This window comes from Hyperolius riggenbachi, chromosome 4 (assembly GCF_040937935.1).
Source record: "Hyperolius riggenbachi isolate aHypRig1 chromosome 4, aHypRig1.pri, whole genome shotgun sequence".
Lineage (NCBI taxonomy): Eukaryota > Metazoa > Chordata > Amphibia > Anura > Hyperoliidae > Hyperolius > Hyperolius riggenbachi.
The window spans coordinates 376,651,056-376,668,049 of record NC_090649.1 but is presented as its reverse complement, the minus strand read 5'-3'; the positions used below and the strand labels follow the sequence as shown (position 1 = coordinate 376,668,049).

The following is a 16,994-nucleotide window of genomic DNA, read 5'->3' as shown; positions in this document are numbered from 1 at the left end:
AGTGCGGCCCCCGGAAGATAACTGTGCATAGTCTCTATTCACATGCGATCACATCGCAGCTCCCCTTCCTGGTTCAAGTGCTCGCAATAGTCGACTGAGCCTGTGTAGTGGTGGCTCCGTGCTACTCTGCATGGGCGGGCTCGTGCATCCTTTGCGCATGCACATAAACAGGAGCTGCTTGGCCCCAATGTGAAGGGGGCTGCGCACAGCAATGGGGGGCTTGTTAGAACCGAGGGAAGCCGCATTATGATCCTGAGGCTTCCCTCTCTAAATGGTGGTTTTGATTCCAATGCAGATTCCGCTTGGAATTGACTACTGCACATGGCACACATTTTCAATAGAATTGGCATGGGATCTATTGGAAATGGTTTGACCTGCACTGTGCAATGCTATGGGCTGTTCTACTTCTGCCTTGCTCCCAATCAACCTAGATTTAATTTTTTTTTCTCCCACTTTAACCAAATCTATGTACTAGAAAGGTAAACTTGAGTGAATATACAATAGTATACTTTAGCCAGTCCCTCATATTGCATAGAAAGTGTAAGATTGGACAAAAAGGATTGGCTCGTTAGTGGGCGCTTGATTGAGACTTTTTCTACAGTTTAGGAGCATATTGTAAAATTGAAGTATTGACATGCTAGGTCAGACTGGGAGGCTGGCAATCTAAAAACTGACACTGGTATTTGCTTGTTTTTGCAGAATTTTGAAGGTGATGAAGTGGAGCTATCTTATGCTAAAAATGGTCAAGAAGTTGGAGTTGCCTTTAAAGTTGACAAAGATGATCTATCAGAAAATGCACTTTTCCCTCATGTTCTCTGTCACAACTGTGCTGTGGAATTTAACTTTGGACAGCTGTCTGAGCCCTTCTTCCCAGTTCCCGAGGGATATACTTTTATTCAGAATGTGGAATTGGAAGACCGTGAAAGAGGACCTCTAGGACCTGAAGAGAAAAAAGATTGTGAGGTAATGATCTGTTTCACTCCCTTATCACACTGGTTTTAGGCAGGAGTCACAGTTAACAATTGTGTGCACATTCACAACATCATGATCACTGCACATATAATGGTGGTCAACTGTTGATATAAACATATCTACATAAACTTGCACACCACGTGCAATTTCCCGTAGATGAAACATTGGCTTTTGTGAAAAATGCAGACAATTGTACATCTGTCTAGAAAAATTGTGTGCATTTGTGATTTCCACACTGTGAACTCTTCCTATGCATTTGGGTAACTGTTTTAGGCAAGAATTCCTGTTTCAGTGGTTTTAGTATATATATTTTTTTTTTTATACATAGGTAGTCATGATGATTGGCTTGCCTGGAGCTGGAAAATCAACATGGGTAAAAAACCACACAGCAGAAAATCCAGGGAAATATAATGTTCTGGGAACGAATAACATAATGGAGAAAATGATGGTAAGATTCCCAACCCCCACTATACTGTACATTTAAATTTCACCTTCAGACAAAATTGGGAATTTGTTTTACATGTGGCTGTACTGAAATCGAGGTGGCTAATTTTGGCGCTCTGCTGGCTTAATATGAATTATAGCAATAGCAGCGCTCTAAGTGCCCAAATTGCATGTCCTCCAGAGTGGCTACAACTGTGAGTCAATCGTATTAAAGGACTTTCCGAGGCCAAATGTAGAAAAACAAAATGAAGAGAATTTTATATACCTGCATCAGTTTGGAAGGCACGGAGGACGCTGTTTGTGCCCTTCCGCCGGGTCCCCGCCGCTCAGTAGCCCCCCCCCCCAAACGGCCGAGTCGGGCTCTCCTGCCTGGACAAAGATGGCTGCTGGAGCTGGCCGCGGCTGCGCAGTCAGCATAGCTGCGAGTGCGGCTGTGCAGCTCTAGGGCGAATCCCCGATCCATGTAACGGGCTGTTTCCTGTAGCGTGGATCGGGGGGTTGCAGACAGCGTCCTCCGTGCCTTCCAAACTGATGCAGGTATTTAACTTTTTTTTTTTCTGAATTTGGCCTCGAAGTCCTTTAAGCACAGGTAGGGGTTTGGCTAGAGCAGGGAGAGCAGTTTTTCAACTTCCTGTGCCATTTCTGAATGTGCGTGCTGAATTCTGATTAGGATTCTTGACGTCCTGAAATTGTAAGGCACAAATTGCTGTGGCTTTCCTTTTTCATTTATGAGGGCTCTTAAGCCTCATCTACACGGGTAGATGAGGCTGCGATCAGGCGGCTCGATTAGCCACCAGACCGCCTCTTCCACGTGCCCGCCGCGTCCCCCGCATTCGATTCCCCGCCGGCGCCGCTTATCTTCCGCTCGATTCACTGCCATTGTCCCCTCGCGGGGAGCGAGCAGGGAATCGGCGGTGCGGAGATCCGTCCTGTTGGATCTTATCGATAAGGAGCATCGCGGCCGCATCTACTCGTGTAGATGCGGCTTTACACTTGTTTGACGCAAAATCCTGCATGCTTAATTTTCTTGTTCAGATAGCATCTAGTGCAAATACCGAATCAGAACTTTATTGTGACTTCGTGTAAAACATGCATGATTATTTGTTTTTTGGGTAGAGCGTAAGTTGCTTATTTGGAACCTGTGATAAAGATGACTCAACTTTTAAGTCTAGAGATGGGCAATGAGATGCTTGTATTCACATGTGTACGTAGCTTGAAATTGGGTCATTCGGATTCTGAGTCTGGCCCAATTCATTCCAATTTTGCATGCATTAATTTTGCAGCTCATTGACTATCTTTAGTCCAGTGACACAGGTGGGACTGTACTGCATTAGCGCAGCTAAATATTCAGATTCCACTAAAGCCTGGTTCACACTTTCAATGATTGGCCAATCACTGACCAATTTTACCACTTCCATGCAGTATAAGATTGCCTATCTGCTCATAGTATTCACTATCTTTTGACCCACATACTACATTGGGGTGGAATGGTATGTGATTTGAAAGTTTGTCCCAAGCATAACTTAAGCCTAGTACACACCTCTATCTTGCTATTTTTACCACTATGAGAACAGATTGTGTTGTAAGCTCTCATTCTCCAAGTATTAGAAAAACAAAAGTTTGCTTTCCTAAAACAGAAATAATTTGCGATAATTCAGGTTGGAGTGAGCTCGAGATGTCTCCCAGGCATCACTGCTGAATATATGCAAATTAACCATTGTACCCTTAGAAGCTAAACACACCTCCAGAACCGCTGGAATGCAATGTGTCAGCTTGTTAATATGTACAGAGCCATAATAATCCAACATGCGTACAGACAGTTTCGGATTGTTTGATCCTCATCAGTGCATGGCATGGATTAATTTGGCTCTATGGAGTAGGGCTTGTAAATCCGAGAGGCACAGACTAACCAGCAAGCTCATGGTGACCCAGAACTCATTGGGGTGTGTAAGGGACTACAATGGTCCTAAAAGCCCCCTTACTAAGATGTTAAGATAAACAAAAGTTTGCTTTCCTAAAACAGAATTTGCGATAATTCAGGTTGGAGTGAGCTCGAGATGTCTCCCAGGCATCACTGCTGAATATATGCAAATTAACCATCGATAATTCTGGTTAATTTGCATATATTCAGCAGTGATGCCTGGGAGACATCTCGAGCTCACTCCAACCTGAATTATCGCAAATTCTTTCTGTTTTAGGAAAGCAAACTTTTGTTTTTCTTAACATCTTAGTAAGGGGGCTTTTAGGACCATTGTAGTCCCTTACACACCCCAATGAGTTCTGGGTCACCATGAGCTTGCTGGTTAGTCTGTGCCTCCAAGTATTAGAAATGTGTGGGCCCTTATAATATAAGAAAGTGGTATAATTGGCCAAGATTGGATGTAGAAGCTGCTTTCAAATGCTCTGTTCACTTATGTCTCTCTCATTGTTGCATGCAACTTTTTTTTTTTGTTTCCCTTCTATACAATATAGGATAACTAACTTGTTAAGGGAGCTCAACTCCAAGCGTTCTACCAGAGTCAAGTTACAGTGGAGGAAATAATTATTTGACCCCTCACTGATTTTGTAAGTTTGTCCAATGACAAAGAAATGAAAAGTCTCAGAACAGTATCATTTCAATGGTAGGTTTATTTTAACAGTGGCAGATAGCACATCAAAAGGTAAATCGAAAAAATAACCTCAAATAAAAGATAGCAACTGATTTGCACTTCATTGAGTGAAATAAGTTTTTGAACCCTCTAACAATAAAAGACTTAATACTTAGTGGAAAAACCCTTGTTTGCAAGCACAGAGGTCAAACGTTTCTTGTAATTGATGACCAAGTTTGCACACATTTTAGGAGGAATGTTGGTCCACTCCTCTGTGCAGATCATCTCTAAATCCCTAAGGTTTCGAGGCTGTCTCTGTGCAACTCTGAGCTTGAGCTCCCTCCATAGGTTTTCTATTGGATTAAGGTCCGGAGACTGACTAGGCCACTCCATGACCTTAATGTGCTTCTTCTTGAGCCACTCCTTTGTTGCCTTTGCTGTATGTTTTGGGTCATTGTCGTGCTGGAACACCCATCCACGACCCATTTTCAGTTTCCTGGCAGAGGGAAGGAGGTTGTCGTTCAGGATTTCACGATACATGGCTCCGTCCATTTTCCCGTTAATGCGATTAAGTTGTCCTGTGCCCTTAGCAGAAAAACACCCCCAAAGCAAAATGTTTCCACCCCCATGCTTGGCGGTGGGGACGGTGTTTTGGGGGTCATAGGCAGCATTTTTCTTCCTCCAAACACAGCAAGTTGAGTTAATGCCAAAGAGCTCTATTTTGGTCTCATCAGACCACAGCACCTTCTCCCAGTCACTCACAGAATCATTCAGGTGTTCATTTGCAAACTTCAGATGGGCCTGCACATGTGCCTTCTTGAGCAGGGGGACCTTGCGAGCCCTGCAGGATTTTAATCCATTGCGGTGTAATGTGTTTCCAATGGTTTTCTTGGTGACTGTGGTCCCTGCTAATTTGAGGTCATTCACTAACTCCTCCCGTGTAGTTCTAGGATGCTTTTTCACCTTTCTCAGAACCATTGACGGGGTGTCAATGGTTCTGAGAAAGGTGAAAAAGCATCCTAGAACTACACGGGAGGAGTTAGTGAATGACCTCAAATTAGCAGGTGAGATATTGCGTGGAGCCCCAGAGCGAGGTCGATTGATGGTCATTTTGTGCTCCTTCCATTTTCGAACAAACGCACCAACAGTTGTCACCTTCTCTCCCAGCTTCTTGCTAATGGTTTTGTAGCCCAATCCAGCCTTGTGCAGGTCTACAATTTTGTCTGACATCATTGGACAGCTCTTTGGTCTTTCCCATGTTGGAGAGTTTGGAGTCTGCTTGATTGATTGATTCTGTGGACAGTGTCTTTTATACAGGTGACTAGTTAAGACAGGTGTCCTTGAGGGTGACTAATTGAGTAGAAGTGTCTAACCACTCTGTGGGAGCCAGAACTCTTAATGGTTGGTAGGGGTTCAAAAACTTATTTCACTCAATGAAATGCAAATCAGTTGCTATCTTTTATTTAAGGTTATTTTTTCTATTTTCCTTTTGATGTGCTATCTGCCACTGTTAAAATAAACCTACTATTGAAATGATACTGTTCTGAGACTTTTCACTTCTTTGTCATTAGACAAACTTACAAAATCAGTGAGGGGTCAAATAATTATTTCCTCCACTGTATGTGGGTTTCTAGGCCATTGTTACCCACGATATAGATTTTGTAACAGCTGCCCTTCGTGTAAATAATTGGAACACTTCAACCAGAATCTTTATGTAAAATATATTCCTGTAGTTACATAGAATATACAAAAGTTGCATAGGTGTTATAAGCAACATTTTAAAAAGCTTGAGATACTTTAGAAAAGTATTGGTTGTTAAAATGTTGTTAGTAAATGTCATTTCATTCTGTCCATTTTTTTTTTGGGATTCAGCAGCCCACACTCTATATATATTTCCACATTATGCTATGCAATGTACTTGTTCCTCAATTGTTTAAGTATTTATCCTTTTATTCTAGTGAAGTCCTCTTAGTAGGTAATTGGCTGAACGTCTCTGCTTGTAAAATGTGGTTGCAGTGTCAACCAAGCATGTTCATATAGTCAAACTCTGGGTTTTGTTTGTTTTTGTTTTTTTTCCCCTTTAGTAGATGAATGCTTAATTCCTGCTCTTAAACTGTAATATTTTGGTTTAGGTTGGAAATAAAACAACTGACCCTGTAAAGTTAAATGCTTTACTTCAGAGGGCCCCCCAATGCCTTAGCAAGTTTATTGAAATTGCTGCCCGTAAAAAGAGACACTACATTCTTGATCAGGTAAGTTGTTTCTATGTAATTTTTTTTTTTTTGGGGGGGGGGGGGAGAATCAAGTTTTATTTTTTTTCCGGCACCTTAATTACATGTACACCCTGCCGTAGTGGCTGCTATTGAGTGTCCGCAGCTCCTGCAAGGTATGCTGGGAGAAGTAGTCCATTAAAGCGGAATATAACCCTGCATTTCAACTTTGCTCTAAAACATTATTTACAGCATATTATATGCAAAAAGCATTTTTTTTTTTACTAGACCAGCATTGGAAGGGTTAAACACAGAGGTTTTAAGTTCAGTGCAGACATTCAGATAGTTACATTCTATTTAGTTAGTGTGTAACTGTTTATCAATAGATACATCTCTTTGGCTGTCCTCCAAGCTCCAGTGAGAGAGATGAGTCATAATAAACACATTTGTAAACAAAAAGTATCTAACTCAAGTTCGGATTCGTCTGCAGAAATCTCTAGGGACTTTAAAGCCCTGTGTAACCCTTCCAATGCTGGTCTAGTAAAAAAAATGCTTTTTGCATATAATATACTGTAAATAATGTTTTAGAGCAAAGTTGAAATGCAGGGTTATATTCCCTTTAAAGAAAAACCATGTAACGAAAAGAATCCTCTGGGATACTTCGGGAGGGGGAAAGTTTCTGAATTCTAACGAGGCTTCCCCATCCTAGTGTACCTGCAGTCCAGTGTTGCAACCCCCGAACAGCAAGGTAAATATTTGACCTACCACAATTCTGCGTGGGCGCACTAGTGCTTTGTTCGGGCTAAGGCAAAAATAGCCGAGCCTGATCGTATCCACTCTACTGCAAGGCACAAAGGACTCGCGTCTGTGCAGTAGAGCGGATACGATCAGGCTCTATTTACGTCTAAGCCCAAAGGACGAGCTGCTACTGCGCCTGCACTGGATCGCTGTAGGTAAATTATTACGCCACTTGTTGAGGTTTTGGGAGCCAGCGCTGGTTTCCTAAAGCTGCAGAGGACTGGAAAGCCTCATTGGGACCCGGAGGCTTCCCCCTCCCGAGGTAAGTATCCCCAGAGGTGTTTTTGTTTTTTTGTTTGTTTTTTTTTAGTCTAATGTGCACACCTTCCAGCCTAGGGGCATGTAATCACATTAGAGGCACTTAAGCCTAAGGCCCCATTAACACTAGAGCGTTTGGCCGGCGATTTCAGCAAAAGGCTCTAGCGCTTTTGAAAGCGCTAGTGCTTTACTGCCCTATGGGCCCGTTCTTGGGTGATTTGTGGCAATCGGCAATTAACGCAAATCATCAAATGCATAGCCTGCACCATTTTCAGGCGATTTCCCGATGATCTTGTTTCAGTGCTATAGAAGTGCTGAGCATGGGAAAATCGCTGTCCAGTGTTTTGGGTGTGAAAAATCACTCCCGCAAAACGCTGACAGGTCTGGTGATGCATAGTCTTCGCGTTCCTGTCAGCAATGGCGCTATTGCAGACAGGACCGCAAAGATGACTTGTGGCCAGGCCTGCGCAGTAAGCCTATCAGCCGAAAACAAAACTAACTAAATAATTTTTTTTTTTTTTTTTTTAACCAAACCTATAGTTCCCACTGCTTAGATTGCTAAGTACAAACTTGTTTTCCTACTGGCCTGTACTTTTAGCCTTTTGTACCAAGTAGTGTTATTCGTGTGTGTATATATTACACTCACACTCTCGTCTGTTTGAGAATTCCCCAGTATATTTTTTTTTTTTTGTTGTTGTTCATAGAACCTTTGTGGATATGTTTTCATTTTGTGAAACTCTAAGTTGAGTTTCTCTCTGTACCCCCCCCCCCCCCCCATCCTATTTAAATATTCTATTGGGACGCAGGCCATATATTTTAATGCTGACCTGACTAGCTCATTTTTAGGATCCTGGAACAATTGGGCCTCTTTTCCACGGACTGTTGATGGGCAGTGAAATGCCTCTCACTCTCACAACTGCTCACTGCTGCCTGGTAACTGCCTGCTGAGCACACAGTTCAACTGCCCATGGAAAAGAGGCCTAAGGCCCCGTTCAGACTGCAGAACGCAGACCGCAACGCATGCGGACCGCAACGCGTACGAACGCACGCCATCCGCGTTCATATGCATTGCGTGGCTGATCCCATCACTGAAAAGTGAATGGGACAGCCATGCGTTTTTCCAAAAAATGCATGCAGCATGCGTTCCCGGACCGCACAGGTCGAACGCATGCAGTGTGAACATCAGACATTGCACTCTATGCAATGTCTGTCGTGCGTGTCGGCCACCTGCACGCGTTTCCAAAACGCGGCTGGAAACGCGTGCAGTGTGAACGGGGCCTAAGGCTCCGTTAACATCTACAATCGCATTTTGCAGGAATGATTTTCCCGCGATGAACGCGGAAAAATCACTGGACATGCGGCTGTTTTGACACGATCGCGATTAGCTGTGCTATGCATGCTGATAGCTAAGCGCTAATCATGAATCGCCAGCAAACCGCTGCATGTAACACGTTTGCGGTTATCGCCAACTGCAAAGTGAGAACACTGCCATGTGTTGCATGCTGCAGCGGTTTTTAAAAAAAAGTAGCGGTTTGCCTTGAGCGGGAATCGCGTGTTTCCCGCTCAAAGTGTGAATGGTCCCTGAGTCAGTTTTCCTAATTCATTTTGGGCAAGTTTGGTCGGTTTAACGGCCCAGCTAGCTTGGTGCAAAAATATCTTGTGATGCCTCTTCAGCCCCCAGACAAAGCCGTAGTAGTAGTAGTAGTAGTAGTAGTAGTAGTAGTAGTAGTAGTAGTAGTAGTAGTAGTAGTAGTAGTAGTAGTAGTAGTAGTAGTAGTAGTAGTAGTAGTAGTAGTAGTAGTAGTAGTAGTAGTAGTAGTAGTAGTAGTAGTAGTAGTAGTAGTAGTAGTAGTAGTAGTAGTAGTAGTAGTAGTAGTAGTAGTCTTAATCTAGCACTGGAAATGCTACAGCCAATGCGGTATTCCCTTTTGTCCTGCCCTACTGGCCTGAAAGGGAGAATTTTTTTATTTTTTTTTTACAAAACTGCAGCAAAGCGAGTTGTGCAATAAAATATGACTCAAAGCGCTTCAATTCTGCACTTAATTTGATTCTTAACTTGCAACGTAACTGAGTTTGTTTCCTCCTTCCCACTCTTGTAGACAAATGTATCTTCAGCTGCGCAGAGACGAAAAATGTGCCTGTTTGCTGGATTTCAACGCAAAGCTGTGGTTGTGTGCCCTACCGATGAGGTTTACAAGGAAAGAACACAGAAGAAAGCTGAAGTGGAGGGCAAGGACCTTCCTGAGCATGCTGTCCTTAAAATGAAAAGTAATTTAAACTCCGACCATAGAAGCTAGCAGATGGTTTTACATATAGTTTGTGTTCTTTACCCTTCAAATGGACTTCTTGGCTGCAGGTTCAAAACTTGTTGTTTTCCCCTTTAGGTAACTTTACCCTGCCAGAAGCCAGTCAGTGTTTTGACGAAATCACCTATGTAGAGCTTCCAAAAGAAGAAGCTGAGAAGCTTGTAGAGCAGTACAAGGAGGAAGGCAAGAAGTCTCTCCCTCCTGAAAAGAAACAAAATCTTGGTGGTCCTAAGAAAGTTAATAAGAACAGAAACAACAAAGCCAAGGGTGGAATGGGTCAGGGACATGGACACAGGGGTCGTGGAGGTGGAGGCTTCAATATGCGTGGTGGAAATTTCCGTGGTGGAGGTAAGATTCACTTTTTAAACTGAACTTGGGTATAAGTGTGTGTCTGTGGTAACTTTTAACAAATTCTATAGTTAAAAGAATAAAACTGTGGACCGAAACTCTTGCACAGGACAGAAGGATTCAGAGAGTTTGGGCTGTGTAATTGCCCCCTCATTTGTGTCTAATCTCAAGTGTAATTTGGTCCTCCCTGGTGTCACATAACTGCCTATGGCAGATAAGCCAATTTGAAAGCACATGCTGTAAACCATGTCTGCTTCATTGAATCAGGAAGTAGAAACTGCAGTTATTTTTGGATTTGTATGAGCTGTTACAAATTTAATTTTTTTTTTTTTGCTTCCGGGAGCTCCTGCAGTCAGTGTCACATTCCACACTTGTTACATTGTGTTTACTTAAATGTAAATATCTAAACGGCTGCGTCTGCACTTCTCTCCACTGAACTTTAAAGCTCTGTGTGTAAAGGTTATTATGATGTTAATCTCTTAGAGCAGAGATGAGGTCTGAGTTCAGGTCCACTTTAATTTAAAGTTGTCAGTGCTATTTGTTTAGCGAACTAAAGAGATCATTTGCTCATCAAAGCACACTTGTCCCAAACCTGACCATTTCAAACAGCATGTGATTGAATAACTGTAACACGCAGAGAAAATTGTATGTCAAAATAAATGGTTCCAGAAGAATCGCTGAAGTAATACATTCAAACTTTTTGTAAAATCACTAGGCGCAATTTCCACTGTACACCCTACTGATTCTCAGTCCTCATTTTTTGTTTTTCCTGCAAATTAAAGCTGTGCTGATTAACATTTCACATGTGCAGAAAGTGCAGCTTTTCTTTGCGGCACGCATTATCATGGCAGGGGGATTCGGATGCGATTTCACAGCTGCACGAGTGCTGTCTTTGTAGTGGAGACCCCACGCAACACTTCACTGTAAACGGTGCCTTAAAGCGGAAGTACTTTCGGTACACTTCCTCACATTCCATTTTTATTTATTTTTTTTACAAATTTAACCACTAAAGGACCAGGCTTATTCTGTGTGATCTGTGCTGGGTGGGCTCTTCAGCCACAGCACAGATCAGGATTCAGGCAGGGCGATCAGACTTCCGCGCCCCCCCCCCCCCATCCTTTCCCCACTAGGGATGTCCTGCTGGGGGGGTCTGATCGCCGCCGCTCACTTGTGTTTAGAGCGGGGGGCTCCTCAAAGCCCCCCTCAGCAGTGCTATACCTCCCTCCCCATGGGCGGTACAGGACAGCGATCCGTCCTGTACTGCCTCTGATAGGCTTCAGCCAATCAGAGGCCGGGGATCGCCGATCTCCTTTACGGCGCCGCTGCGACAGCAGTGCCGTACGCTGTAAACACCGGGGATTTCTTCCCCGCGTGTTTACATTTAGCCTGCGAGCCGCGATCGGAGGCTCGCAGGCTGTTCACGGAGACGCCCTCCGTGAACTGACATGGAACGGCCACTCCCACGAGCGGCCGTTTCCATGTAAATCCACTTACGACCTGCCGCCGCCTATCGGTGGTCGTTAAGTGGTTAATCAGGCTGGCTTAACACTTTAAGCACCTGACTCTCGCTGAGGCAAAGTACCAGGAAGAGGTGCTGGGATTGAGTTGCAGGTGTACAGTAGAATCTCGCTATTCCAAACTGATATAGTAAACATCCGGGTATAATTCAGTCCTCAGGTCCCAGCAAATGCGTCTGTATAATGTATGACCAATTCTGATATAGCAAACTACTTCTCTGCATTCCTTTGGAGTTTACTATGAAGGGGTTCTACTGTATCTTAATCTGCAGGATGCTGTATTCTCTGAAGGGCTGTAGTTTAATAAATGTACTCTGTTTATCAACCATAAACCTGGTTCAGATTGTGCAATAGAGGAAGAATCTAATTTCCTTGCAGAGAGCTTGCACGTTGCTCTTAGATGTACCCACAATTAGATTGCTTAGAGCCTGATTAATCTGACAAGCAAAATACGTCTAGCCTTATTTTTAGTGGCTGGATAGTCGATAGCTGGCTGGATAGTGTAATGTTTAAGGGCTGTGCCGCTGACACAGGAGACCAGGGTTTCAATCTCAGCTCTGCCTGTTAACTAAGCCAGCACCTATTCAGTAGGAGACCTTGGGCAAGTCTCCCTAACAATGTTGCTGCTCATAGAGCGCACCCTAGTGGCTGCAGCTCTGACGCTTTGAGTCCGCCAGGGGAAAAGCGCACTAAAAATGTTTTCTCTATTATAGTTAATATAAAGTGTATTAAATTAGAATTCAATATTTAGTTCTGCTTTAATGTAAGGAGTGGCTTGTTTTAAACATTAGTAACGTGCATGTTAAACTACTGCTTTACTGAATGCAAGTCAACATCTGGCTTGCTTTCATTCTTCTTGGTGAAATTCCTGCCAGTAAATAACAGAACATCTCTTAATTCTTTTCGTTTTTTTACTTTTAGCCCCCCCGAATCGTGGATTTAATAGGAGGGGAGGTAACATGCCCCAACGTGGGGGTGGTGGAGCTATGAACTACCCATATCCTCGTGCCCCGGTGTACCAACACAGAGGAGGGTATGGCAACCGTGGAAACTTCAGCCGTGGTGGCGGAGGTGGTCCCGGAATGCCCAGCCGCGGCAACTACAATCAGGTGAGCCTTCTAAAGTGGTTTATAGTTTGGCATATTTTGCATCAACATACAAATCTGTATTTTTTTAAAGAGAGCCCATAGTGGGCTTAAAGTAAAAAAAAAAAAGTAGGTTACATGATCTGGAGGGCTGAGCGGATCAGGTAGTCGCTCCTGTTGGCCACATTGGCCCACTTTCACTTTTGTGACCTCTGGGCATGATGCTAGAAAGAGACAGCCTTTCACATTGTGCAAGGGCGCAGCCAGGGAGAGACCGCTTTGGAAACCCTACAGAAAAGCCCCTGGCTGGCGTTTTTTAAACAGGGAATCCCTCTCTTCAATGTTTACCTGCAAGATAGCGACACATTGTCACTAATTTCAGGGGGGGGCATAGCGTGGCGGTGGGGGGCAGAGCAGCAGTGTGGAGACAGATGCAGAGAACAAGCCTCTGTGTCCCTTCTGCCCCCCCCCCCCTGGAACTGCTTTGGGTTCTCTTTAAAATGTCTTGTTTGACTTTTGCTCATTTTTTCTTATCTCCCCCTCTCCATATCTTAAAATTTTCAGAACTTCAGAGGAAGAGGTGGAAACCGAGGCTTCAAAAACCAATCTCAAGGTTACAACCAGTGGCAGCAGCAGGGTGTAAGTATCTCACCTGTATAGTGTTAGGCATAACTCAGAGGTGGTATTCAGTTTTTGAATCCACAACAGTGAGGCATCGGACTTTTTAGCTTTAGCCAGTTTCTTGTCCTCCACATATGGTAGGTTAGATAAATCTTTATACTGAATTTCTTGGTATATAGTCTGTTTTGGGCTCCTAGTTTTAAATGAATGGGATGGCATTAATCAAAAATGTTACACATAACCTAAGCAGTTCTTGTTGGCGTTTAAGCTTACGAGCTTGTTAACATGTTAATATTTACCCCTTTTTCTGATTGCAGCAATACTGGGGTCAAAAGCCATGGAGCCAGCAGTACCACCAAGGATATTATTGAATACTAAAAAATGAACTGATTGATACATATTTCTCTTCAAAACCTTCACAAGAAGTCGACTGTTTTCTTTAGGCTAACTTTAAAAAACAAAACAAAAAAAAAAAAAAACATTCCACGAGAGGAAGTGCCTGCGGGTTCATTATTGTTTTTTGTTAAAGACAGTTTTTAGTTGCTTTTTGGGTTGCAATATTTTTTTTTTGTATATTTTATTGCAGTTTTAAAGTGATAAGAACCTTAGCATTGTGCACGATAAAGAATGTCAGTATTTCAGGGTTCTATATTTTTATCTGTAATGTTTGTTTTTTAATTTCCCGATTCTTTAAAGTAAAGATTTTTTTTTTCTTTTGTACTTTGGTCTCATTTGTTAAGGAATTCACTCCGTTAACTGTTAGGCCACAGGAAGGAAGTGAGGATTTACTGTCAACCATTTCTATGGCTCTTTGAATTCTCTAGTTACCCAACAATGTCAACTTTTCATCTTGCTAGATTCAGGGAGCAACATGACTTTGTTATAGATTAACGGCGATTTGCAGCATAATCAAAGAAACTGCACTAAAATAGCATTCTGCGATACTAAGAAGAGTTTGGTGTGTGTGAATAGCTCTTAATGTTCTACCTTAGCTGTGGAAACCACAGACAAACTTGTGAAGGTTTAATACTGTTTTCTCCATTTGTTAAACGCTTTGTTTTTGAGAAAAGGCTTGATATGCCTAGTTCTTATTAAAGTAAACTTGTTGTAAATCTAGCTGTCTGATGGGATCTATATGAAGTTAGCTGTGTTTGTATCTCCACTTACCCTTCCCTTTTTTATTTTATTTTAATTTCCATAGTATGCTTGTAGTTGCACCATCATTGTAAACGAATTCTATTGTGAAAACGTTACATAGCATCTCTTTTGAATGTCAGTTCTTTATATTCTGCCTGCTAACCTCTAAAGAGGGTGAGCTGGAATACACTGATAGTACTTTATTTGCAATAAATAAAAAAGTGAAATGCACTGTTGTGTTTTGGGATTGTCAAACACTTAAAACATAATCCCTCCCCCATACAACTGCCATGTTGCTCTACATTATGCTTAGACTTGACTGCAATTTTAAGATGAATGGATTGTGCTGATCACTCTTTCCACTCTAAAGTAGTGGATTGGGATTCTGTCCACTTTACAGCAGTTTGGCCTTGGTCCGTATGCACATCTCAAAGGCCATGCCATGGCAGTCGCCTCAGCTATACATCAGCTGTTTTATCTTCCCAAGACTTGTTCAAGGCAGTTCAGCGGTGTCCCAGCCCTGCGATGAGAAGCATGTATAAAGTAACCTGTTACTTGGAGGGAATATCACCTATGTCCCAGCTGAACGGTACAAAATGCTTTGGAGCACCTGACGTTCTGTGGCTATATGCCATTAAGGTAAAGTTTGACAAGCTGTCTCCCGTCTTAACTATAGATGGGAGAATCTTCTATGAACTGACTTTCTAAATAAAGTACATGCTTGACCACTATTATAACAAGTTTCTGGTAAGTTGTACATTTCCATTAATCCCTTTTATGAAAAGGGATCTTCCCTCCCCTCTAGTCTGAAATAAAGTATTCTTTAATTTCTCTGGTGCCTTATTTTGATTTTGTGTGAGCATTTCTGGGAAACTGGGGCTGAGAATTAAGGGGAAAATGCCAAAAATGGTGTGTGACTTTGTATTCAACAAGTTCATTGCCTTTTTTTTTGGGGTGTGGTACAGAAAAGTTAAAGTAACCAAATCTCTTAATTCAAATTGGTTACAGATAATAAATGGAAAACCTTCCTGTAGACAGTAAGCTGTCAAATCTATTGTTTGGCTTGTGGATGGTACTTGGAATGTTGCCAAGTGTGAATTTGATGGAAGCCTGCTACTTGCATTTCTGAAGTAATGCCAAGCTTGCCTGTAATAGCATTTGCTGCAACACGATTTCACTTGTAAAATATCAAAACTATAGGGAACTATGGCTTTGCTAGGAGTTGAGCTTAAACTCCACAAATGTGACCGTATAATATTTTCATACGCTTTCCTTGTGAATCTGCTGTGTATAGGGCTGGAACTAGCTACCGGAATGTAAATTGCATTTTTTTTCCCACTTTCACAAAAATCCATGTTAAGCCACACTACATTTTAGTGGCAGAGCAGTGTGGGGAAAATATTTGAGCAAAGTGATGGAATTGCTTTGCCTAGGCTTTTGTGCATTGTAAAGTCTAGCCTGACAAAGTACGATTTATCAGATGTCATTTCAATGGGGATTAAGTTGGAATAAGCTAATTTTTATAAGTTTGCTTGTGAAAATTGCCATCAAATAAAACATGACTGTCTATTTGTTTTTCAGATTTCCCTACTTCCATGATATCAATTGAAAATGTGAGTATGCTACCGTGTTGTAAGCATGCCCATTTAGCACTCTAACCTTGCCTTTGCATACAAATATTCTCAAAACACTTGTTTGCTCAGCAACAATGTGCAATGGCTGTTAAAAGTTGTCAGTTAACCCTTTACACAAGTTCTCAGATATAAAGAACCACTTTCTCTGCAAAGGTTTTACTTAGATAAACAATGCATTATTTCATAATCCCATGTGCCACGCAGAAACTCCTCTGACCTAACTCTAGCCTTTTAAACTTCATAGTGCAACATGCAAGCATACAGTGCATCAACCATCATATGAGGAGGAGCACATGCTTATCACGCCTCTCCTGGGACAGTGCATCTAAAGTAACTCCCCTACAGCACTAAAGCAGATTTCCACTCACACCATATGCTCAGAACAGTAAGAGCTGTGTAATTGCTGACAATGGTTACAGGACAGCACTGGAATTACCTTTGGTTAGAAGGGTTGTGAGATACAAAGGACACAATCCAGGCTTGTCTAGCTCAGGACACGTTAAGATGGCGGTACTAAAGTAAGTCTAAATACAAAAATGAGGAGCGCAAGATATAAGGTTAAAAAGTTTCCTTATTTTATTTTCAATAATAAATATATATATATATATATATATATATATATATATATATATATATATATATATATATATATATATATATATATATATATATATATATATATATATATATATATATTATATTATATTATATATTTGTGTGTACATAAATCCATATATGTCTAATAATACGTATGCTTCCACGAAATTGAAAGCACACTAAGAAAACAGATATATTGCTTACACGTATCAATCCACCATACACTCATTCAATCTCATCCATGCTCATTATAAGCCCTCTGGTGACCCTTTGGGGGAAACAAATATGTAAACATTTTTAAAAAATATATACATATATATGTAATTGCACTTCCAAAATAAAAGAGAACAATGAAGCCAGTTCCTGTAGGGGATACTCAAGGAATTTCCACATACGTAGGATCTTCTCCTCTAATATGCTGCCTGTAGTGATATCACGCTGCTATTAAAAGTCCTTTCCAAAAGGTAAAAAAACCCAAC

General features: G+C 41.9%; 1 protein-coding gene across 1 annotated transcript in view; it reads left to right on the top strand.

Moving 5' to 3' along the window:
- HNRNPU (heterogeneous nuclear ribonucleoprotein U) overlaps positions 1–15,116 on the top strand; it is a 33,395-nt gene extending 18,279 nt beyond the window's left edge. The window contains exons 7-14 of the mRNA XM_068232059.1: positions 700–963; positions 1,301–1,420; positions 6,137–6,256; positions 9,370–9,538; positions 9,655–9,924; positions 12,363–12,550; positions 13,091–13,165; positions 13,465–15,116. Coding sequence (XP_068088160.1) covers positions 700–963; positions 1,301–1,420; positions 6,137–6,256; positions 9,370–9,538; positions 9,655–9,924; positions 12,363–12,550; positions 13,091–13,165; positions 13,465–13,518 — 1,260 coding nt within the window. The 3' untranslated portion in view covers positions 13,519–15,116. The remainder of the gene's footprint in view (positions 1–699; positions 964–1,300; positions 1,421–6,136; positions 6,257–9,369; positions 9,539–9,654; positions 9,925–12,362; positions 12,551–13,090; positions 13,166–13,464) is intronic.
- Positions 15,117–16,994: the final 1,878 nt, after the last annotated feature.